We start from the raw sequence: 25,732 nt of genomic DNA on the forward strand, positions 1-25,732 counted from the left end.
GTAAGACTGCTTGGTTGGTTCAACAATAACAAATTAATAGCATCAGCTATAAAGATAGCAATGGCTGTAAAGTCAAAGGTACCAAAATCCACGAAACAAAGAAGCAATCATTTATATTAAACAGTTGTATTGTACACTTCTTGTGCTCCAAGCACTGGAGAGAGAGAGAATAAAACAAGCGTCCTAGCCCTCAATGAGTTTACAGCCTATGGAAAAGCAGGTGAGATAGATTGTGACTAAATGCTAAGATAAATATACACAAAAGGCACTAAAGGAATATGAGCTATTTATGTAAACCTTAAAAGACAGTCCAGGCGAGGTAGCTCACACCTATAATCCCAGCACTTGCGGAAGCCAAGGTGGGAGGATCACTTGAACCCAGGAGTTTGAGACCAGCCTGGGCAACATAGTGAGACCTCGTCTCTACAAATAATTTTTTAAAAAATTAGCCAAGCATGGTGGCACACACCTGTGGTGAGACAGAGTGGAGAGAATCACTTGAGCCCAAGCAGTTGAAGCTACAGTGAGCTGTGATCACGCCACTGTATTCCTTCATGGGCTACAGAGGGAGACCATGTCTCCAGAAAAAAAAAAAAACATGAAGAATTTTGGAAGACAGTGAAAACTAGCTGAGTCCTGAGCTGAGGTAAGAAAAGGAGATTCCATGTATCCATTTGAGGAAATTTGAATTACTTGTTATAGCAAAACCAACAGCAAAGTCAAAAAACTGATGAAAAAAGTGAGACAAAAAAATTCATCTCAGACAAAAGAATAACATCCCCAGTTTTTATTGACTTCCTAGGGAAAAAAAAAAAGGTCAGTAATTCGCATGACAAGTAGGTAAGAGATGTGAACCAAAAGTTCACAGAGAAAAAAACAGAAATGGCCTGTAGAGAAATGCAAATTCAAACTACACTGAGAAGCCAATAATAGATTCACTTGGAAAACTCATCAAGCTATACATATATTTTCAATTTTGCACTTTTCCACATGGGTTAAGCTTGAATAAAAAATCTGCCAAGAGAGTAAGAAGACAAGCCATAGCCTAGGGGAAAACATTTGCAAAAGATACAGCTGATGAAGAAGTATTAATCCAAAGTAAACAAAGAATGCTTAAAACTCAACAATAAGGAAACAAACAATCCTATTTTAAAAGCAGGTAAAAGACCAAAACTGACACCTCACCAAGGAAGATACACAAATGGCAAGCAAGCATACAAACAGATGTTTAACTTACATGTTCAACTTATGTGCCATGAGAATTACAATTTAAAACAACATACCACTACACACCTATTAGAACGGCCACAAGACAAAACACTGACAATACCAGTTGTGGTGTCAAGGATGTGAAGCAACAGGAACTCTCCTTCATTGCTGGTGGGAATGCAAAATGGTACAGCCACTTTGGAAAACACTTTGGCAGATTCTTACAAAACTAAATATACTCTTACCATATGACCCAATTCCTTGATATTTACTCAAACACTATGTCCACATAAACACCTGCACATGGATGTCTTTTTTTTTTTTTTTTTTTTTTGAGACAGGGTCTCACTCTGTTGCCCAGGCTGAAATGCAGTGGCATAATCACAGCTCACTGCAGCCTCCCAGGCTCAAGCAATCCTTCCACCTCAGCCTCCAGAGTAGCTGGGACTATAAGCACATGCCACCATACCCAGCTAATCTTTTAATTTCTTGTAGCAACAGGGTCTCACTATGTTGCCCAGGCTGGTCATGAACTCCTGGGTTCAAGTGATCCTCCCACCTCAGCCTCCCAAAGTGTTAGGATTTACAGGCATGAGCCACCACACCCAGCCCACATGGAAGTTTCTAGCAGTTTTATTTATAATTGCCAAAACCCAGAAGCATCCAAGACATCCTTCAGTAGGTGAATGGATAAACTGTGGTACATCCAGACAATGGAATATTTAGTGCTAAAAAGAAATGAGCTACCAAGCCACGAAAAGACATGGAGGAAATTTACTTAATAGTAAAAAAGCCAATCTGAAAAGGCTACAAACTACATGATCCCAACTATATGACAAGCTGGAAAAGACAACGATGGAGACAGTAAAATAATTAGTGGTTGCCGGGGGATACAGGGAGGGAGGGATGAATAGGCAGAGCATAGGGGATTTTGAGGGCAGTGAAACTATTCTACATGATATTACAATGACGGATACATGTCATTATACCTCTGTTAAAATCCATTTAATGTGTAACACTAAAAATGAACGCTAAACTATGGAATTTGGGTGATAATGATATGTCAATGTAGATTCGTTGATTTTAACAAATGTGCCATTGTGCTGCAGAACATCCAGAAAGCTGGGGAGGTGGTGCATGGTAGGGGACAGGAAGTAGAAGGGAACTCTTTATTTTCTGCTCAGTTTTGCCCTGAACCTAAAACACTGCTCTAAAAAGAAAGGGTGTTTTTTAAATTTGTTTTTTAAAAAACCCACATACCAAGATACCATTTATTCATCTGATAAAAATCAAAAAGTTTGATAACAGTTCATGGGGAAAAAGGCACTCTTGTACACTGTTAGTCTAAAAACAAAACAGTACAACCTCTATGAAGAGAAATGTGGCAATATCTAACAAAACACATGCATTCACCCTTCAGACCTAGTAATTCCAATTCCAGGAATTTGTTCTACAGATATACCTCTGTGTATGTGTATATATATATTTGCAGCACTATATACAATAGCAAAACACTGGAAATTCTCCAGTATCCAAAAGATTCCATCTACACACTGAAATATTATGCTCTGCAATTAAAAAAAAAAAATCAAGAAAAGAGGAAACTACACATTGTTATGAAAAGATCCCCAAGATATATTATCCATTGGGGAAGAAAAAAAAATAAGATGTGGAATAGTGTACATGATTTGCTATTTTTTTGTGTAAGAGGAAGAAAACATATTCATATTTGCTAATATTTTATCTACATTTTAAAAACTTTGGAAAGATAGGTCGGGCACAGTGGCTCACATCTGTAATCCCAGGACTTTGGGAGGCTGAGGTGGACAGATCTTAAGGCCAGGAGTTAGAGACCAGCCTGGGTGGTGGGTGTCTGTAATCTCACTATGAGAATTGCCTGAATCCAGGAGGCAGAGGTTGCAGTGAGCCAAGTTCACACCACTGCACTCCACCCTGGGTGACAGAGTGAGACACTGTCTCAAAAAAAAAAAAAAATAAAACTTTGGAAAGATATACAAAAAACTAATAAACGGACAGGCACAGTGGCTCACGCCACCTAGCACTTTGGGAGGCCAAGGCGGGAGGATGGCTTGAATCCAGGAGTTCGAAACCAGCCTCGGCAACATAATGAGACCCTGTCTGTACAAAAAAATTAAAAATTAGCCAGGCATGGGGGCAAATGCTTGTAGTTTCCACTACTCAGGGAATTGACGTGGGAGGATCTCTTGAGCCTACGAGGTCAGGGCTACAGTGAGCCATTGCACTCAAGCCTGGGAGACAGTAAGATGGTCTCAAAACAAAAAACAAACAAGGCCAGACGCAGTGGCTTATGCCTATAATCCCAGTACTTTGGGAGGCTGAGGCAGGCAGATTGCTTGAGTCCAGGAATTCAGGAACAGCCTGGACAACAAAAACCCCATCTCCACTATAAAAACAAAAAATTAGCCATGCACACCTATAGTCCCAGCTACTCGGGAGGCTGAGGTAGGAGAATCACCTGATCCCGGGAGCCTGTGGCTGCAGTGACCAAGATTGCACCACTGCACTCCAGCCTGGGCAACCAAAGTGAGACCCTTTCTCAAAAACAAAAAAACAACAACTAATAAGCGTAGTTACTTAGAAGGGATATGGGCAGAGGGAACAATAGTGTGGTCAAATGTAAAAGCTAAGCTTCTCAATGTATATTTAAATTGCTTTGATGTTTGAATCATGTGAATATATATTGTCTTTTCAAAACAAACAATAAATAAAATGTAACTTTAAAAATATAAAAGAAACAGACCCTTAGAGTAAGTAGTTAAAGCAATGTATTAAAACCATTGTTTTCATTTTAAAACTAATCTGAGCTCTTTAGTCTTTTTCAACACACTAAATACTGAAGATAATTTTTGTTCTTTCAGAATTTTAGCCCCATCAAATTATTGCGATACTAACTCTGAAAACGGATGACTTCAGCAATATATTATTATAAAAACACACAACTTGAGAATAATATTTAATAGCTGACTTTTCAGACATCAAATACACAAAACTGATAACTTCACTATAATTTTTTAAAAATTATCTATTTTTTCCAAATGGCTCATCAAAATGAATAATCTCAACCATTTTTCCCCAGTATTCTAGAAAGTCATATCAATGGTTTGTTGAGACATTTTACATCCAAGTCAAATTCTGGTTGAATACTCAAATCAAGATGGCCTAAAAAGGGAGATAATGACAAGCAAGAATGAAGAGAAATGAATCCAGCAAAACAAAAACATTCACTTACAAAGCCTGGCCCAGTAATGCTCTGGGTAAGAAAGGCATGCAAAAAAACTCATGCCAAATCTAACAGCTAACATTTATTATTTACTATGTTCCAGGTACTATCACCAAAGTACATTTACCTTTAAAGGCCAATAACACAATCAGAAAACGGAGAGTTAAGGGGGGATTAAACCACATCAATTGACGATAAGTAGAAAAACCCAAAGACCAAAAAAAAAAAAATTTGCCACACAAGTCCATTAAAAAAACTATTGAATCCTTTGATAAATAAGGGCTACAAAATGTCGAAATTACAAATGTTTGATGCTAAACTTGTTGGAAAGGTTTAATAACAGCATATAATCATTATAGTCAACAGTAATTCTGAAATTAAAAGGTATGTTATTTAAAAATATGAATACACACAGACAAAATATATGGCAAAATGTTAACACTGTTTTTTTTTTTTTTTGAGACAGAGTCTCACTCTGTTGCCCAGGCTAGAGTGCAGTGGCGCAATCTCAGCTCACTGCAAGCTCCGCCTCCCAGGTTTACGCCATTCTCCTGCCTCAGCCTCCCGAGTAGCTGGGACTACAGGAGCCTGCCACCACGCCCAGCTAATTTTTTTTTTTTTGTATTTTTAGTAGAGACAGGTTTCACCGTGTTAGCCAGGATGGTCTTAATCTCCTGACCTCGTGATTTGCCCGCCTCGGCCTCCCAAAGTGCTGGGATTACAGGCGTGAGCCACCGTGCCCGGCCAATGTTAACACTATTCTTTCAACTTTTCTTTTTTTTTTTTTTTTTGAGACAGGATCTCACTCTGTTGCCCAGGCTAGAGTGCAGTGGCGTGATCTCGGCTCGCTGCAACCCCACCTCCAGGGCTCAAGTGATCCTCCCACCTTACACTCCTGAGCAGCTGAGACTACAGGCTAATTTTTTGTATTTTTTAGAGATGGGGTTTCACTATGTTGCCCAGAGTGATCTCAAACTCGTGAGCTCAAGCAACACGCCCGCCTCAGCCTCCCAAAATTTTGAGATTACAGGCATGAGCCACCGTGCCTGGCCTCAACTTTTCTTTATGCTTCAAAATGTTCATATAAAAAGTGTGGAAAAAAAAGTATCACTGTGTTCCTATCAGTATTTATGAGTCACAGTATTTCTCTTCAAGAAAAGAAGAGACACTTAATTTTCGGAGGCACAAAAAGGGAAACACAAGTGGAAAAAATTGCCTTTTGAATTCATTTTTCAGAGACATAGGCAAAACCTGAAAAGATAAAGTGCTAGACAGATGAAACATATCCACTTTGTAGAAACGACTTCAAATACATCTCTAATAGGTCCTTGTTCATCATTACTTCCGGTTCTTCTTACACTTCTATCATTAATCATACTTTTGAAAACACTAATGGCGCATCATTTTACCAAGGAGAAAGAGGCCATCTTCTTTGCTTCATAAAGACTTTCATTTTTAGGCTTATTTTTAAAACAGTTACAATGATCAACCTAATGAAAATTTTCATTTCTACATCATCTGTGTCCTTCCAATCACCTTTGTAGGCAAATCCAACTTTAGTGTTTGTTTGCTTACAAACTACATCAAGTACATTTTTCTGCACAAACATCACTAAAAAAAGAATACTGTCTCACATATAGAGAGATAGGTCCAGGTTCTTGTTGCAAAATATTACATAACAAAGTACTTCCTGTTGAACGAGTAACTGGGTAAGTATATCCTATGTCCTCTGGGACCTCAGAAATATTATCAATTAAGCTTGTGAAAATTCATACAGAGTATCATCAACTCCAATCCATTGTGTAAGAGTTCACTTATATGATCAATTTCACCATCATAAAGTGCTGCTCTCTCTGATATGTCTGAATTGTGAAACATCTCCCTCTGTCAATTTTCTTCTCTTTGCCATTATGAACAGAGAATGAAAAATTCTATATTCTTAGTTGTAGTCAATGAAAGCTACAAAAAGAGAAAAATAAAAGCTACAAAGATAGAGACTCCAGACTTGTTTTATACCTTCTTAAACAATGACACAATACTCTGTACAATGCACGAAGAAACAGAAGGATGCTAAATACTGATAGTTTATTTCACTACTGCATCATCCTTCTAAGAAACCACATCATTCTTCCACTTATTATATTAGTCTTTTTATTCTAGTCTAGCTGGGAATAATCAAGTCTCACTATCTGCAGTAGTTATGTCCTATAAAGTCACCATGAACATTGACTTAGCAAATAATGAATCATTGTCCCTAAAGAAAACACAAGGTAAGGTTCCTGCAAGCCTCTGGTCAAAACATTTTTGTCAACTGATAAATACATTATCTTGTTTTAGGGATGCTTCTGTTTTAAAACATCTCATTTAGTACATATTTAAGAACTACACTTTTTTAAAATTTTTTTTGAGACCAGGTCTCTCTGTCGCCCAGGATGGAGTGCAGTGGTGAAATTACAGCTCACTGCAGCAGCAACCTCCCAGGCTCAGGTGATCCTCCTGGTTCAGCCTCCTGAGTAGATGGGACCACGGACATGAGCTACCACACCCCACTAATTTTTTTAATTATTTGTAGAGATGGGGGGTCTCCCTATTTTGCCCAGGCTGGTCTTGAACTCCTGGACTCAAGTAATCCTCCCAAAGTGCTGGGATTACAGGTTTGAGCCACAGCACACAGCCTAGGGACCATTTTAAACAGCAAAATCACCAATAAGATGGGCAAAATATGCAAAAAATGTGGCATTAAATATACCACAAAAAGGCCACTTGTTTGCAATGACAGTTAGAACAAAAAGGCAGAGCACTGCCTTGAACCTCCGCTGATAAAAGTGCACATCTGCTGACTCAAGTATTTGGCAGTTCTGTGAATGCCCATGTCCAGGAATGACCACAAACTAAAACACTGATCATTTTATATAGAGAACAAAAATCTCTGTTGATGTTTTATGTTCACGTTAACAGGATCTAGAATCAATAGTTTTATGAAGAGTGACAAATATATCCATGTTGAAAAATTTTAATACTGAGGTCAGAAGGAATACACTTTGTCAAACACCTATTTTAAAGAGATCATTCCAACTCTTTAGTACATGTTTAAAACCACCAGAGCTTAAGTTTCAAAATCCTCTGTCCTACCATGCCTCATTAGTTGTTAAAAATACAGATTTCCCCTTCTCTTCTCTCTGAACAACTCAAAACTCTAAACTAGAGCAATGCAGCGTATACCTAAAATCCATGCCTAAAAATTTAACTTTAAAGTTCTCAAGATACCATACTACAAAATAAAAAAGATATTGTAGAGCTCCATTCTTACACATGTATGCAGAGAAAAGATTGGGAAAATGATCACCAAATTTAACACTGGTTTTTTATAAATTTTTTTTTCTTTTCTTCTTCTTTGTTTTATTAAACAACTGAATGTACAGTTGAAGTATTTTATGATTTTTTTTTTTTTTTTTTTGAGACCAAGTCTCACTAACTCTGTTGCCTAGGCTGGAGTGCAGTGGTGCAATCTCCGCTCACTGCAACCTCCACCTCCCAGGTTCAAGAAATTCTCCTGCCTCAGCTAACCACGCCCAGCTGGCACCACCACGTCCAGCTAATTTTTTGTATTTTTAGTAGAGATGAGGTTTCACAATGTTGGCCAGGCTGTTCTCAAACTCCTGACCTCAAGTGATCCACCCACCTCAGCCTCCCAAAGTGTTGGGATTACAGGCATGAGCCGTGCATCTATCCCATTTTATGATTCTGACTTTTTAAAGATAATGATATTAATCACTTGGGATTAGTGAATAACATCAATGAGTAATTCAGATTTGTTTTTAACTTTAAATAATTACATTGCTAATTTTGTTGCAGAGAAAACAAATAACCAAAGGCTACTTCGCTCAAGGCATAAACTTCCCTGTTACTGAAAAATAACAGTGAAATTATTGTTTAAATAAAACAAAGTGCAACTATTGTTTACTAATACTTTTATATTTATTTTCATTTTTTTACGTTGTTTTTATTTTTGAGACAGAGTCTCGCTCTGTTGCCCAGGCTGGAGTGCAGTGGCACGATCTCGGCTCACTGCAACCTCCGCCTCCTGGGCTCAAGCGATTCTCCTGACTCAGGCTCCCGAGTAGCTGAGATTACACAAGTGTGCCATCACACCTGGCTATTTTTGTATTTTTAGTAGGGACAGGGTTTCACCACGTTGCCCAGGCTGGTGGTAACTGATACTTTTAAAAGGATCTCTACCATCATGCACTTTACAACCATCACAAACTATAAGACAAATTCAGAATTAAAGAAACAAACAAAACTAAAACATCAGTAAATTAAATGAAAATTTTTATTCCCTCTAATTATTACTAATAATTACCAGTAGCAATTTGGAATGGTACAATCCATAGCCAAGGAAGTATTTTAGTGGGTTCCCTGATAAAATCTAAAGTTAATATAAAGTAACTTACATGTCTTAGTTGACAGCAAACAATAAAATGTTTATATGAAGAAACAACTAACAAGATTAAGAAATTATTTGTAATGGATACGTTGACAAGTTCATACTCCTTTTATATATTTATATAGAGGAATACAGTTAACATATATAAAGAGCTTATGTGCCTGGCACTAAGCTTAGCACTTTAATTACTTAATCTTATTTAATCCTCATAACACCATGAGGAAGTTATCCTTAAGCTTTACAGATAAAGGCACTAAGTTATAAACATTTCCGTATTTATTGAACCACTGTCCTTTTGTTAATATTCAAATATAACATAGTTATGCTTCAATAATTTACTTCCAAAATATAGTTTTATTTTTACTTAGGGGCATTACAATATCCTTTTTTTTTTTTTTTTTTTGAGACAGAATCTCGCTCTGTAGCCCAGGTTGTAGTGCAGTGTCGTGATCTCAGCTCACTGCAACCTCTGCCTCCCGGGTTCAAGCGATTCTCCTGCCTCAGCCTCCTGAGTAGCTGGGATTACAGGCACCAGCCACCATGCCTGGCTAATTTTTGTATTTTTAGTAGAGGCGGGGTTTCACCATGTTGGACCAGGCTGGTCTCAAACTCCTCAGGTGATCCACTGGCCTCAGCCTCCCAAAGTGCTGGGATTACAGGCATAAGCCACCACGCCTGGCCCTTTTCTTTTAAAGAAGTACTATCTGGATGCCTATAAACTGCTAAAATTAATTGCTTTGAAGAGGAAAGAAGAGGTAAAGGTGAAATATAAAGACTCCAACATAATATAATACAGTCATATAGTTGCTTTAGTTCAATTTCTTTCAAAGACAAGCCAAGAATGAACCCTCAGAATATATTAGTAGAGTTTTAAATTTTAAATTTTTCGCTGTAATGTAGCTGATGGTGATCAAGTTCATTAAAACAAGAGTCTATGATCTTCCTTTCCTAAGACACAACCAATGAAATACATTGAGCATGTGCTCACTCAAAAAACCCTGCCCTGAGTTCTTTCTATGTGCACCATAGTATTTCACTGCGGTTTTAGCAAAGACATGTAAGACAAGGTTTTCCACCATCCAGGAGATGACACAGTAGGGAAGATCATTGTAATGGGAAGACGGCGATGCAATTTATTAAGTTATTGAATTCCATGGATTGTACTTGGTAGTACACAAAATGTGTCACTTGAATTCTTATAAGAGTGACCAAGGAGTAATGATGGAGATGGTACTTTAGCTGGGCAAATTTCAAGACAGAGAAACTGAAATATACCTTGGAAAGATTAACCTGGAATTAGTAAGAATGAACTGGAGCAGGGAGAGCTACTGGCCACAGTTCTCATGTACACCAGTAATAGTCCAGAATGAAAACAAAGAATTTTAGATTGAGAGAGGAGGAAACTAACGACCCAATAGTTTAAAGTAATTAACTCAAAATGACACAGTTAGCTATTTGCAAAGGAAATTAAAAAACAAGACAGTCACTGAGAAAAATAACCAAAATCTGGCAACCGGGTCAATGCTGGTGCTACCGGAAAGGAACAGACCCTAAAGTGAATTTAAGGTCTGAACCTAAGTGAGTGCAAGCATTAACAAACAAGGAAAAGGAGTTGTTTTTGCATTTTGTTTTGACAGATAAAGATAGTTAACTGCAACGGCTTCCATTTTAAATGTTCCTTTTTTGTTCTCCACAACTTAACAGTTTTATACAATTTCAAACATACCTGTAATATATATATATTTGTCCTTGGTTTTCTTGACGTATAAATTTCTCTCACAGTCAAGCACTGTATAACAGTGGGTACACAGTTTATCAACAACACACTAAGCCAAAATTTTATTCAGATTGGTGTGAAAATAACAGCAAATGCAAAATAAGAGTAGAGAAGTATGATCAAACCATGCATTCTACATTTTAAGGTCAGCTCATCATTTTGGGAAGGGCAGGGCTGGTTTTAAAAGTATAACTAACGGTGGCTCATGCCTGTAATCCCAGCACTTTGGGAGGCCAAAGCGGGCGAATCACAAAGTCAGGAGATCGAGACCAGCCTGGCCAACATGGTGAAACCCTGTCTCTACTAAAAATACAAAAATTAGCCGTGCGTGGTGGCAGGCGCCTATAATCTCAGCTACTTGGGAGGCTGAGGCAGGAGAATCGCTTGAACCCGGGAGGCGGAGGTCAAAGTGAGCCGAGATCACGCCACTGCACTCCAGCCTGGGTGACAGGGTGAGACTCTGTCTCAAAAAAAAAAAAAAAAAAAGTATAACTAAGTATATTTACTCAAGTGTCTATGATCCTCAAAATATCAGTACACAAACTACACCTTATTATTTTGTTTTTCTTTTAAGACAGAGTCTCGTTCTGTTGCCCAGGATAGAGTGCAGTGGTGCAATCACTGCAACCACCACCTTCTGGGTTCAAGCAATTCTCATGCCTCAGCCTCCTGAGTAGCTGGGATTACAGGCGTGCATCACCACACCCAGATAATTTTTTCTATTTCTAGTAGAAATGAGGTTTCACCATGTTGCCAGGCTGGTCTCGAACTCCTAAGCTTAGGCAATCTGCCTGCCTTGGCCTCCCTAAGTGCTAGGATTACAGGTGTGAGCCACCATGCCTGGCCACCTTATAATTATTAATCATTAAATAACCTTTTTAAAATCAATGATCAATCTAACTTCCATCATGTATGTGCTTCTCACAAGAAAAAAAGGCATCTTTAATTCTTTTCTTTTTTGCTATCATTATTGTATCTTTAAAGTCTGAAGGTAAGGGAATCCAATCCATTTTATATCGCTCCAATAAAGCATTACCTCTAAGTACCATAAACAAACAATTTTTTTAAATTTTGGCATAGTCTTTGAATAAGAGCTCCAGTAAGGTTAATTTAAGACTAAAGGCAAGGAAGTACTTTCATGCCTAGCACAATATCAGGGGCACAGTAGGAAGACAACTGTCTGTTGAATAAATGTCTGAACTTCAGGCATAAATGAAAGGATCTGTATTGCATATCTGGAGGTAATTATGAAAGCAATATAGTTTCCATACAGGACAATATACAGTCATTAGACAAATATGAAACAGTATAATACCACATTACCATAAGGCAGACCTAAATTTAAATTCCCACTCTAATATTGTTTTTTCTTCTAGGCAAACACTTATTGAATACTCACCATATGCTAGGCATTGTTCTTTGCATTGTTAGGTTTTATCTTTTTTTTTTGAGACGAGAGTTTCACTCTGTCACCAGGCTGGAGTGCAGTGGCGCAATCTCGGCTCACTGCACCTTCCACCTCCCAGGTTCAAGCAATTCTCCTGCAGCTACTCTAGGAGTTTGGCATGATTATCCTAATTTTAGAGAAGAGAACACCTAGGCACAGAAAGGTTAAGCAATGTGACCAAGAAAACAGATCTAGCAACAGAGCCAGGATTTTTACGTAAGCACTCTAATTCCAAAGCCTACCCTTAAAAAAAAAAAAAAAAATTGAATGGGTAACATATTTACATTGTTTTTAAAAAGGTATGCAGTGAAAAGTCTACTATGTATGTTCTCCATCAACCTAACTCTCACCACTTCTTTTCCCACCTCTACACCAACAGTTACCAATGTTATTAGTTGTATATATCCTTCCAGGGTTTTTTGTGTATCTATAAAGCAAATGCAAGTGTGTATTTTTCCTTGTTTAAAAAACCCAAAATGTAGCTCTCTATATATTACTCTCTACACGTTGCTCATTTTACTTAATGTATATTAGAAACTGTCTTAAAAAAAAAGTTAATATGTATTACTGTTCTTTTTTAGAATTTTCCTAGCTACTTTTTCTTTTTCCATATGAACTTGAGTATATATTTGTCTACTTCCCCCAAAAGCCATTTGACATTTTCATTGGGATCATACTAAATTTACAAATTAGAGAAAATTGACAGGTTGATGTGGTTGAGTGTCCCTATCAATAAATGTGGTTTTCATTTGCTCAAGTTTTTTGTGTCCCTCAGTAATGCTTTCAAGTCTTCATCATATAGGTCTTGCACATTTCTTACTACTTTATTCCTGGGTTATTTTGTTTCTCTCGCTATTATAAATGGTTTCTTTTCTTCCATTGTTCTTCTAATTGGCTCTTGTTCCTTCTCAGCTTTAATTTCAACTTTGGGAGAATTACTTAATCTTCTGGAGTCTGACTGTTCTCACCAAAACACATACTTTTGCAGGACAGATATAAGACCTCTGGATAATGAATAAAGGATTCAGCACAGTACCTGGCACATAATGGAGGTTTACTGTTATTATTTTTTTAAATCAGCATTATAATGTGTAAATAATATTCTTTTTGTTTGCTTGTTTTTGAGACAGAGTCTTGCTGTGTCACCCAGGCTAGAGTGCAGTGACACAAATAGCAGTGGCATGATCTCGGCTCACTGCAACCTCTGCCTCCCAGGTTCAAGCAATTCTCCTGCCTTAGTCTCCCAAGTAGCTGGGATTACAGGTGCACGCCGCCATACTCAGCTAATTTTTGTATTTTTTTAGTAGAGACGGAGTTTCACCATGTTGGCCAGGCTAGTTTCGAACTCCTGACCTTGTGATCCACCCGCCTCAACCTCCCAAAGTTCTGGGAATACAGGCGTGAGCCACCGCGTCCAGCCGTAAATAATACATTCTAAATATTTCAACACTAAATTTCTCTCCAATTATATGGTTTATGCATTTCTTCACCCTATACAATGCAGTACCAACTTATAATGTGTTCCCTTTCCCCTTATGCTCAGTTGCAGAGGCTCATTCAACTTCCTAACTGAAAATATGAATAGTTATGTTCTGGTACAGGTAACATCAACCACTCAAGCTTCTACCTAGTAACTCTTCAAAATATAAGGTTCATTCCTATTAGAAAGCCTAGTTATGAAATCTATAGCTAAGCAATATTTGGATTAGAAATTACATATATGCTGATTGATCAACTGTACTTTGTATCAATTGTGGGAAGCAATGTAAGATCTACTTTATCCTCGTTATGCCATCCTAAAAAAAAAAGTCACAAATGTCTTCTAATAATGTATAGGTAAAGTAGCTAAACTTTCTTCCAACTGCTTTTCAGATACTCCTAATTCTGCTCTTTAGGACCGCTTTTAGCCTCACCTCTTTCTTCCCCACACCTGTTTCCCTTTCACAGAAGCAACAGCATTATCGCAAAAGGTGTATTTCCCAATAGCTCTTGCCTACATTGCCAGCATATATCCAACTTATAGTTAAAATTATTTCAGCTACTAGTGGAACCAAAAGCAACTTATACCTATGTCATTGCACCTTCTGACTGCAAAAGCTTTGTTTCCAGTAAGACCTGGAGAGAAGTCCTGAAGTCAAACATAGTAATTAAGAATAGGTTTGGCACTTTGGGAGGCCAAGGCAGGCGAATCATCAGGTCAGGAGGTTGATACCATCTTGGCTAACATGGTGAAACCCCATCTCTACTGAAAATACAAAAAATTAGCCGGGAGTCATGGCAGGCGCCTGTAGTCCCAGCTAATCGGGAGGCTGAGGCAGGAGAGTCCAGTGAGCCGAGATCGCACCACTGCACTCCAGCCTGGGCGACAGAGCAAGACTCCGTCACAAAAAAAAAAAAAAAAAAAAAAAAAAAGGAATAGGTTTGTGTCAGCGAAAGAATAAGCAAATGGGCTGGGAGCAGTGGCTCACGCCTGTAATCCTAGCACTCTGGGAGGCCGAGGCGGGCAGATCAGTTCAGGTCAGGAGTTCGAGACCAGCCTGACCAATATGGTGAAACCCCGTCTCTACTAAAAATACCAAAAAAGTTAGCCAAGCACGGTGGCGGGTGCCTGTAATCCCAGCTACTTGAAAGGCTGAAGCAGGAGAATCGCTTGAACCATGGAGGCAGAGGTTGCAGTGAGCTGAGATGGTGCCTCTGCACTCCAGCCTGGGTGACAGAGCGAGACTCCATCTCAAAAAAAAAAAAAAACTGTATATGAAAATTCAGGTTTACAAAACAGATGGAGGTGGCAATCATTTAGGTTACTTTAAATTTATAACGGTATTATATCACCACGTGCCTTAAGCAGTCTTCCAAAAGCACAAAGTTAAGTATTGTTAATGAATTATTAATTACTTAACAGGTTAGAACTGGGGAGAAGTCTACAGTTGGAATGTCAGCCTATCCGAACTGAAAATAAACAAAATAGAAAATAAACACTTCACACATTTAGCCCTGATCTTTCTCCCCACTTACAGTACTACATTTCTTACTGCTCACTTAATATTATTAAGTTTACCACAAAATTCACCTTACCAGAATCTTTTAACTTGCCTCTTAAAAGAGAGTATTTCTCCTCTTCCTGGATTCCTTATTTCTATCAGCTAATGATTCCACCTAGGATCATACCTGGCTCTTTCCTTTACATTTACTATTTATTTCCATCTGGTTACCAAAGCCTGTCCATTCTTTCTGCCTCTCTAAGTCTCCATCATCTACCTGCTCCTTTCTTGCTTTAAAGGACTACCATCGGCCGGGCACGGTGGCTCACACCTGCAATCCCAGCACTTTGGGAGCCAAGGCGGGCAGATCACGAGGTCAGGAGTTCGAGACCAGTCTGGTCAACATAGTGAAACCCTGTCTCTACTAAAAATACAAAAAAAAAAAAAATTAGCCGGGTGTGGTGGTGGGCACCTGTAATCCCAGCTACTCGGGAGGCTGAGGCAGGAGAATCACATGAACCTGGGAGGCGGAGGTTGCAGTGAGCTGGGATCGCACCACTGCACTCCAACCTGGGCAACAGAATGAGACTCCGTCTCAAAAAAATAAATAAAAAATAAAGGACTACCATCACAGCCTAACTCTTTCTTTACCTCCAATTTCTCTCCCTTTCAACCTTTCCTTCATAAATCCATGGTAATTCCCATTACAAACTATGAGTGGATCGATATTCACCAAATTAAATTCAAGCTCCTTAATTTACTTCTATAATCTGACCTCAATTTTGCCTTTCTAACCTTCCTGCTCACTATTCTCAAGACATCTCAATTACATGGACTACTCTTCCCTTAGTAAGTCTCAAACTTGCCTGTTGTCATCTGCTAGTATACTATCTCTACACAGCACTCTTGTTTATACATCCTATAACACTTAGCATATTTTAATTGCATTTCTATTATTTGTGCATTTGTTTTCTATTCCCTACTAGATCATTAAATGATATTCATCATATTGTAATCGCTTATCATACATTTTATTTACTTTATTATTTATTTTTTAAGTTGGAGTCTTGCTCTGTAACCCAGGCTGGAGTGCAGTGGCATGATCTCGGCTCACTGCTACCTCTGCCTCCTGGGTTCAAGCAATTCTCCTGCCTCAGCCTCGCGAGTAGCTGAGACTACAGGCACACCACCATGCCCAGCTAATTTTTCTGGTTTTTTAGTAGAGATGGGGGTTTCACTACACGGGCCAGGCTGGTCTTGAACTCCTGACCTCGTGATCCGCTTGTGTCAGCCTCCCAAAGTGCTGTGATTACAGGCGTGAGCCACCGCACTCAGCCTTGTCATACATTTTAAAAACTTTCATTTACAAATATGTGTATAAACTTCATAAAATGAGACACAACTGTGCTTAAAAAATAAATTCAGTTCTCACTCCTTAAAATTAAAGATGTTCTTTTTCCTAAATAAATAAACAGAGGTAGGTCAGGCGTGGTGGCTCACACCTGTAATCCCAGCACTTTGGGAGGCCGAGGCGGGCAGATTACCTGAGGCCAGGAGTTTGAGACCAGCCTGGCCAACATGGCAAAACCCCATCTCTACTATAGCAGGGCATGTTGGCGGGCATCTGTAATCCCAGCTACTCAGGAGGCCAAGGCAAGAGAATCACTTGAACCTGGGAGGTGGAGGCTGCAGTGAGCCAAGACTGCACCAGTGCACTCCAGCCTGGGCAACAAGAGCGAAACTCCGTCTCAAATCTTAATAATTAAGAAACAGAGGCTAGGCATGGTAGCTTATGCCTGTAATCTCAGCACTTTGGGAGGGCGAAGTGGGCAGATCACTTGAGGCCAGGAGTTCTAGACCAGCCTGGTCAACACGGCAAAACCCCACCTCTACTAAAAATACAAAAATTAGCCAGGCATGGTGGCACATGCCTGTAATCCTAGCTACTCTGGAGGCTGAGGCAGGAGAATCGCTTGAGCCCAGGAGGCAGAGGTTGCCGTGAGCTGAGATCATGCCACTGCACTCCAGCCCAGGCGACAGAGCAAAACCCTGTCCCCAAAACATAAAAAATAATTAAAAGAAAGAAATAGGCTGGGCGCTGTGCCTCAGGCCTGTAATCCCAGCAATTTGGGATGTCGTGGCAGGTGGATCACCTGAGGTCAGGAGTTCAAGACCAGCCTGGCCATCATGGTGAAACCCCATCTCTACTAAAAATACAAAAATTAGCCAAGTGTGGTGGTGCATGCCTGCAATCTCAGCTACTCGGGAAGCTGAAGCAGGAGAATCATTTGAACCTGGGAGGCAGAGGTTGCAGGGAGCCAAGATGGCACCACTGCACTCCAACCTAGGCAATAGGCAACAGAGTGAGATTCTCTCTCAAAAAAAAAAAAAAAAAAAAAGGAAAAGAGAAAAAGAAAAAAAAAGACATAAATTGATGTATATGTTCACTGCAGTATTACTTATAACAAAAATCTGGAAATAAATTCCAAAAAATAGGCTGGGCATGGTGGCTCACACCTGTAATCCCAGCACTTTGGGAGGCTGAGGCAGGTGGATCACGAGGTCAGGAGTTTGAGACCACCCTGGCCAAAATGGTGAAACCTTGTTTCTACTAAAAATATAAAAAATTAGCTGGGAGTGGTGGCACACGTCTGTAATCCCAGCTACTCAGGAGGCTGAGACAGGAGAATCGCTTGAATCCAGGAGGCAGAGGCTGCAGTGAGTGGAGATCGTGCCATGCACTCCAGCTTGGGTGACAGAGCAAGGCTCCATCTCAAAAAAAAAAAAAAATCCAAAAAATAGAATACTTAAATAAATCCTGGTACATCTAAATGATGAAATGTTAATTATATTCCTAAATATTCCCAATATTCCTAAAATTTTAAAACATGGGAAAATGCTAAATTATTATCGAGGGAAAAAAGTTGAGATACAAGAACACACTCCCAGTTTGCAATCAGAAACATATAAATATAGAAAAGGTCTCAAGTGACAATACTATTTACCTATGCATGATGGCATTATAGTTTTTACTTTCCTATGTGTTAGAAATTCTCTACCAAGAACATGCAATACTTTTATAATAGAAAACAATTATGAAAAACTAAAAATGTGTTATTTCAGAATAGTATAACAACTAGCAAAGGAATGAGGCAAAACTTAGATATGAATAAAAAAGTTATTAATATATTTTCAAATAATTTGTGAAAAGCCCATTACTAAAGGATTCCAGAATGTCTTATGGCCAAGAAAGGCTAAACCAAAATTCTGCCATGCTAGAAATGAACACAAAAGAGTAAATCTAGGCAAATAAAACTTATGGTTTAAAGAATAAGCCACCAAAATGCAAGAAATTTCCCATTAAAACAAAAACAAAAAAAACTCTAATAAGGCCTGGCGTGGTGGTTCATGCCTATAATCCCAGCACTTTGGGAGTCTGAGGTGCGAGGATCACTTCGAGACCAGCTTGGGCAAAAGAGTGGAACCCTGTCTCTATAAAAAATACAAAAATATGCTGGGCATGGTGGCATGCACATGTGGTCCCAGCTACTCAGCAGGCTGAGGTAAGAGGATTCCTGAACCAAGGAAGTCGAGGCTGCATTGAGCCACGATTTAACCACTGTACTCCAGTGACAGCAAGATCCTGTCTAAAAAAACAAAACAAAACTCCAATAAAATGTTTGTATAATTACACACAGCATAGGTTTTTCTCGCATATAAGGTAATTATCATAACACATTACAATTTAAAATTAATTATTGCCTTTTAAATTTCATCAATATGAAAAAAAAAATCCAGGAGAACAGAAAGAAGGTCAACCATGAGCTCATTAATATAGTTCCCTCATTAGTGTTACCCATTTTTCTACTAACATTATCCAAGCCCAAATAAACTTATATAAACATTTGAGTACACCTCCTCTGTTAGATTCTTTCATACGTATCCCAAGCACTTGATATACTTTATAGCCTAGGAATACAGAAGTAACTTTTATTTCTTCAAAGCAGTTTTAAAAATACATGCTTTTGTGAGAAATGAGCTTTAAAAACAGTGCTACATTTGTATGATATATTGGGAATATGGAACCTAAGAATCCTTACTAAGGAGATAATGGAAACTAGACTACCTAGACTGCCATCTACAACAAGAATCTGCTAAGTACCCAAATTGTGAAACCAAAATCTACTACACTGCTGATCTTTTAAGGAAAGTATGTGGCTCACTTCTAATCATGTAAAAACACTAACATACTCAAGAGAAAATCACTGGTTCCAAGTCCTTTAAAGAAGCTTCCCTTTGTTAGACTGCTCAGATTAGGCATCTACTGCTATTTTTGTCTTCTGTGTAGGTTTTAAGAGTTTTATAAAGCATCCACCAAACCAATGCATCTTAGAGAGAGACGCATGTATCTACATGGCAGACTTTATACAACATAACTAATCCAAGTTCCAAGGTTAGCCACCAAATCAATTCTGCAAGTCAGTTACTATGGACCTTGGATTGTAGTACAGCATAGCAGTTAGACAGGGGGATATATACAATATCAAACAGAAAAGAGAAAAGACCGGGTATTACCATAGTTAAGTTTCTGTTCGTTTGTTTAAATATTCTTCATACCACACAGTTATACTGAAGTATTAAAGTGGTATCAGAATGTAAGCATCTTCATAAAATAATGATTTAACAGGCTATCAAATCGAATGGCAGGGAAACAATCTGTGCACTAGTATTTGATCTGCCTCAAACAGAAGATATTACTGTAAATAATTCTAAACATAAGCACAATTTAGTGAATAAGGTAGGAGACTGGTAGACTCTAACTTTCAGATTCAACTTATAGCTGTTCACCAGTCATCTGCTATTTTGACAAGTTACTTACCAACTTGTGCTGCCATTTCTCCGTAAATTTATCCCCTAAGATGAGGATAATTCTTGCAAATTGTGTCACAAGCATTTTGAAAGGAACCATGAGTTACTGTGTCATGCTTTTGAAATTCCTCAGATGTAGGGTCCTACACAAAGTATTATTATACATTTCTCTAACAGCAGTCATCTGTTTGCATTATGATTTTTTTTTCCTACCCTTGACACTGTGATTCTTGGGCACTAACCTTTCTCAAAGTAAATAAAGCGTTCAAAGCAAGCCTCCACTCCTGACCCAAGTAATTACTTTTTTCAAATCTATCATCCACATCTTTCTCTTCCTTAGAAGGTATTGTGAAAACCGGGAGTTATAAAACACAATGAGCTTCTTTGGTTTAAATGTTCTGGTTCAGTAAGAAATGTGTGGGATAATCTGGTATTTTTATTTTTAACCCACCCTTAAGTGAGTAACTTTACTTCCCATAGTTATATTTTCCTATATTACTTTTTAAATTTCAACTATATTTTAAGGAGCAGTTCATTTATAGATTTGTTTTATGAACAGAGAGAACAGGTCAGAAAAATGAAGAAGCAAGAAAGGCAAGCCAAGTAATCACTACTATGTGACCAAAATGCTTTTATTGGAATGACTCAACAGTAGAAATTACCATTCGAGGATATGGAAAACACAGAATCAATGCTCATCACCTTTAAAAAGAGTTCAACATAAACCACAATAAATTTTATCATACTATTAAAACTATTACCTATAAACTCTGCCAATCAAGTTAGTCTTCCATTCAGTAATACACTATACATATTTGAATTTTTTAGTTTTTGTTGGTACAATAATACATCTTGAAAATAGAACTCTCAATCTTCTTATCAGTTCTTAAAATGATTTTTAAGTTTGTGCACAAGGGGGAAGATAATAAAATATGCTATCTTCATTGTATAACCTTAGTTATAAGATAGTAATTTTTAAAAGATTTTTCTTGGCTGCCACAGTAGCTCATCCCTATAAATCCCAGCAATTTGGGGAAACCAGGGCAGGAGGATAGCTTGAGGACTGGAGTTTGAGACCAGACTGGGCAACATAAAGAGACCCCCATCTCTAACAAACAAAAAAAAATTGGCCAGGCCTGGTGGCTCATGCCTGTAATCCCAGCACTTTGGGAGACCGAGGTGGGCAGATCACCTGAGGTCAGGAGTTCGAGACCACCCTGGCCAACATGGTGAAACCCTGTCTCTACTAAAAATACAAAAAAATTAGCTGGGTGTGGTGGCACACACCTGTAGTCCCAGCTACTTGGGAGGCTGAGACAGGAGAATCATTTGAACCCGGGAGGTGGAGGTTGCAGTGAGCAGAGATCACACCACTGCACACCAGCCTGGGTGACAGAGCAAGACTCCGTTTCAAAAAAAAAAAAAAAAAAATTAGCCAGGCATGGTGGCACATAAATGTAGTCCCAACTACTGGGGAAGCTGAGGCAGGAGGATCACTTGAGCCCAGGAGTCCAAGGCTACAGTGAGCTATTATCACGCCACTGCACTCTAGCCTAAGCAACAGAGTAAGACCCCATCTCAAAAAAAAAAATAAAAAATAAAAACCCCTCAGAATTACAATAAAATACTGATGGAAACCAGCTTCCTCAAAGGTGAACAAACATTCTTCTACCTTCTAAATGTAGCAAAGGAAAAGATTTGTGAGATTAAGGATAAAAACCACAAGATTTAGGGTGGTCTCAAGATGTGCTAGCCAAGTGACCCTATTAGTCTCTTAATCTCTTTTAACCTCAGTGTCCTCATCTGCAAAACGCGGACCATGATACCTGCCTTAGCTACATACAACTGTTGTGAGAATTAAATGAGATACTCCATTTGAAAGAATGTTGTAAAACACAAAAAACTATTTTTTAGATAACAGGGCTTGTTTTTAAACAGAACACCACTTTATTTACAAATTATGGTCACAGAACAGCTTAGTACTGTTTCTAACATGAAACAAATGGAAATCAATGTGCGAAACATAGTTAGGACCATGGTAACCAAGTTATACCTATGATTAGATATACAGTAAGAAAAGGATCTTGTAAAGAAACGTATACTTCCCATACTTAAAATCTTCAGAACTGAATTTGAAAGTATAAAAAAAATTCATTTAAATGGACTGGTCTAGCACACTGAAGATTAAATATATTTGTTAGCTATAAATTTAAAAATTGAGACATTAGCTTAAAAAGTATTTTAAAGTTCTTATGAAGAAAAAAACATGAAAGTGAAACAGACATTCACTTCTCTGGAAATAATTCAGAAAAAGCCAGTAATGTTAGAAAGGACATACATATACAAGACAACAGAGATGAACATGAACATAATCTGCACCTTTAGTATAATAAAGGAATTCAGTTAAATCTTTCTATGTGGTTCCTAAAAAGTCCAGAACAGAAACACCTCTTTTCAACAGGCCACAGGTTAAATCTATTCACTATATTGTCAGGCCAAGTCCTCCAGTAGGTTATCATGAATCTTGAGAATAATTTATCCTTAATAAGACTACCTATTTCTCTTTCATTCCTTATTAGTTACGGAATATGTATATTTATAAAGCCCATCTATGTAAAGAAACAATTCTTAGTTCCCTCCATTCTGTCTGCTTTCTGACACAAATTTAAAGTTCTTGTGAAGTCAGCTGGGCACGGTGGCTCACGCCTGTAATCCCAGCACTCTGGGAGGCCAAGGCGGGCAGATCACGAGGTCAGGATATCAAGACCATCCTGTCTAACAAGGTGAAACCCCGTCCCTACTAAAAATATAAAAAATTATCTGGGCATGGTGGCACGCACCTATAGTCCCAGCTACTTGGAAGGCTGAGGCAGGAGAATCGCTTGAACCTGGGAGGCGGAGGTTGCAGTGAGCGGAGATCGTGCCACTGCATTCCAGCCTGGGCAACAGAGTGAGACTGTCTCAAACAAAACAAAACAAAACAACAACAAAAAAAACCTCCTGGGAAGTGAACTATGTTGATTACATGGTCCCAGAAATATAACCAACTTGCTCAATTACGAGAAGACTTTAAAATAAATAAGATCCAACAACTTTTTATCTTTTAATCCAGTCCTCAAATTCACAAATTTAAAAAGGGGTTGGGGAAATGACACAATTAAATCATTAACAAATTATTCCAAATACAAATAACTTTAGTTAAAAACATTCTTAAAATTTAGTTAAAAACAGTATTTAAAAAACATCTTAGGCCAGGAGCAGTGGCTCATGCCTGTAATTCCAGCACTTTGGGAGGCCAAGGCAGGCGGATCACCTGAGGTCAGGAGTTCGAGACCAGCCTGGCCAACATGGTAAAACCCCATCTCTACTAAAAATATGAAAAGTAGCCAGGCATTGTGATGGGCGCCTGTAATCCCAGCTATTCAGGAGGCTGAGGCAGGAGAATTGCTTGAACCTGGGAGGCAGAGGTTGCGGTGAGCCGAGATGGCGCCATTGCACTCCAGCCTGGGCAACAAGAGCGAAACTCTGTCTCAAAAAAAATAAAAATAAAAATAAATAAATAAATAAATCTTCAATCAAGGCTGAGATTAAAAGACGAAGTTCCTATCAGAGCAGCTACTACTTTTTGAACTTCTCTTCCCTCTGAAACCTAGGTTCACTTCAATATATCATCGAACCAGAACTTCTGATAATAAAAAGCTTTTCTCAGGATCAGGACCTCCCCTTCTACAAAACTAAGCTATCTCAGCTCCAGACTTATTTCCTAGCTGTTTATGTGATCACCAATAGAATTAAACGTAAGCCTTCATTTTCTCCCAGAAATCTTACTTTAATTCTATCCCATAATATTTCCCATCATTTAAATGTCCTAGGCTCAAAGTACATGGCACATCATGTCTAATTTCCAATTCTCTCCAGTTGTTCATGTACACCTTAACTCCCAACACAGACTCTAAATTTCTCAAAGACAAAGTTAATGCCTGTCACTTTTCTCTTCCATAGGCTGTGGTGTAACTGGGACAACAATGAGGCAATCCTAAAGAGGTATCCCAAATTAGGGAAACCCACCGCCCCAACTTTACATTACCAAATAATGCTTCCAGGATGAATCAAGATGATATAGATGTCACAATGCAATCATCACAATGTCAACATGACCACAAAGAAACCTATTCTAGCTAGTTAAGTTTCTCAGATCTCATCTATATAGTTGGAGGCTGTTCCTGGCACTATAATCATTACACTACTAGTACGCAGTGTCTACCTCTAACACTTAAACATTTTAAACCTCAGGAGACGTAAGTAACTATACTGGCAATTTCTATGTGCTGCCTTCTTACTTTCTACTTGCCCTATGGCCTTTCAGAAATTATTAAAGTAATACATAGAGATGTTCAGTTATTTCTATGGGGTATGCTAAAGTACAAAGAACAGCAGCAGCCTCCGTACCATGAAAAATCTCAACCTGAGGCAGCATTCCAAGCTAAGCAAAAATAGTAAAGGGCCCATTTGTCTCTGGAGCAGAGACAATCATCAAATGCGTATCAGTAAATTACCATTCATTTCTACCAATATGACCACCTCAATGCCTGAGATTATGAAAATCTGGTAGGAATCCATAAAATGTTCTTAGACAGGTAGAGTACAAGAAAGCTGCCGTTTACTTTGAGTTCTGCAGGAATTAAAAATCTATTTTATGAATGTCACTATCATTTATCCAATAAAAAATAAATTACAAATTAAGGCAGAAGAAAATACACTAAGACCTTAACCACAAAGAAAGAATGAAAACGATACAGTATTTGCAAGTTAGAAAAGTGAGATTTGGCATGGTCGTGAGATGATGTGAAGGATGAATCGTGCCTTAATTTAATGCCTGAATATCTTAGATTACATTAATCTCTCAAAAGTTGAGTAACAACAGAAACCACTTAAATAATAAACTGATGAAATAACTGCCATAGAAAATACTGAAGTGCCATTATTGTTACAGTTAAAAGAAACTGTAAGTCCGTATAGCTGCAGTCTCATCTGAATTTACCACCTGAAATTAACTTTTAGTTATCATAATTGAAAGCAAAACTCATATAACAATGATATTCCTAAATGTAGAAATATTTGATTTTAAAATACAATATCCAGGAAAACAGAACATGAAATGTGACCAAATTCCTCAAAATTCTCATTACCCTACAAATTATTTAATTTGCTTGTACAACTACTACAAAATCAGGACACTTCATAGTCACAAAATCTTTAATAGCTAGCAATGCTACAGAAAGTAGAAGATAAGAGGAATAAAAGATATTTCTAATTAAACCAAATAAAATTACATATTTAAAATACTATGACAGAGGGATAAAAAGAATAAAAATATATTTTAGGCAAGCAAGTCCAAGTAAAAGGCTTTCGTCTTGTTTTCTTCCCCCCTCCCAAAGTAAGGTAAACACAGAGTAAATTATGCATTTAAAATCTATCCACGGTGGCCGAACAGAATTTATTAAAGAGGACCTGCATACTATACACTCTGTACCAAAGATATATATACTGCAGGCTGATTTTCTTTATTGTTTTATATCGTAATACAAAATAAGGTTTTATAATACTAGTAGTAAAAAAAAAAGAAACCACAACATAAAGTACTTAGAACTATACAAATATACAAATATAATGGAAATACATAACTTCTACTTTGCTTTTAAAGCTTGATAAACATATAGTTACAACTAGAGAAATTATA

At 38.1% G+C, this 25,732-nt stretch overlaps 1 protein-coding gene across 7 annotated transcripts in view; it reads right to left on the reverse strand.

Moving 5' to 3' along the window:
- HERC4 (HECT and RLD domain containing E3 ubiquitin protein ligase 4) overlaps window positions 1-25,732 on the reverse strand; it is a 159,303-nt gene that overhangs the window by 131,016 nt on the left and 2,555 nt on the right. The window contains exon 4 of one of the 7 annotated variants that reach the window (XM_032138417.2): window positions 19,315-23,517. The exons of the other annotated variants lie outside the window; for them this stretch is intronic. Coding sequence (XP_031994308.1) covers window positions 23,411-23,517 — 107 coding nt within the window. The 3' untranslated portion in view covers window positions 19,315-23,410. Of the gene's footprint in view, window positions 1-19,314; window positions 23,518-25,732 lie in introns of those variants that run through there. 7 annotated transcript variants of the gene reach the window in all.

The sequence above is a fragment of the Hylobates moloch genome, unplaced genomic scaffold, assembly GCF_009828535.3.
Source record: "Hylobates moloch isolate HMO894 unplaced genomic scaffold, HMol_V3 SCAFFOLD_3, whole genome shotgun sequence".
NCBI classification, from domain to species: Eukaryota; Metazoa; Chordata; class Mammalia; order Primates; family Hylobatidae; genus Hylobates; species Hylobates moloch.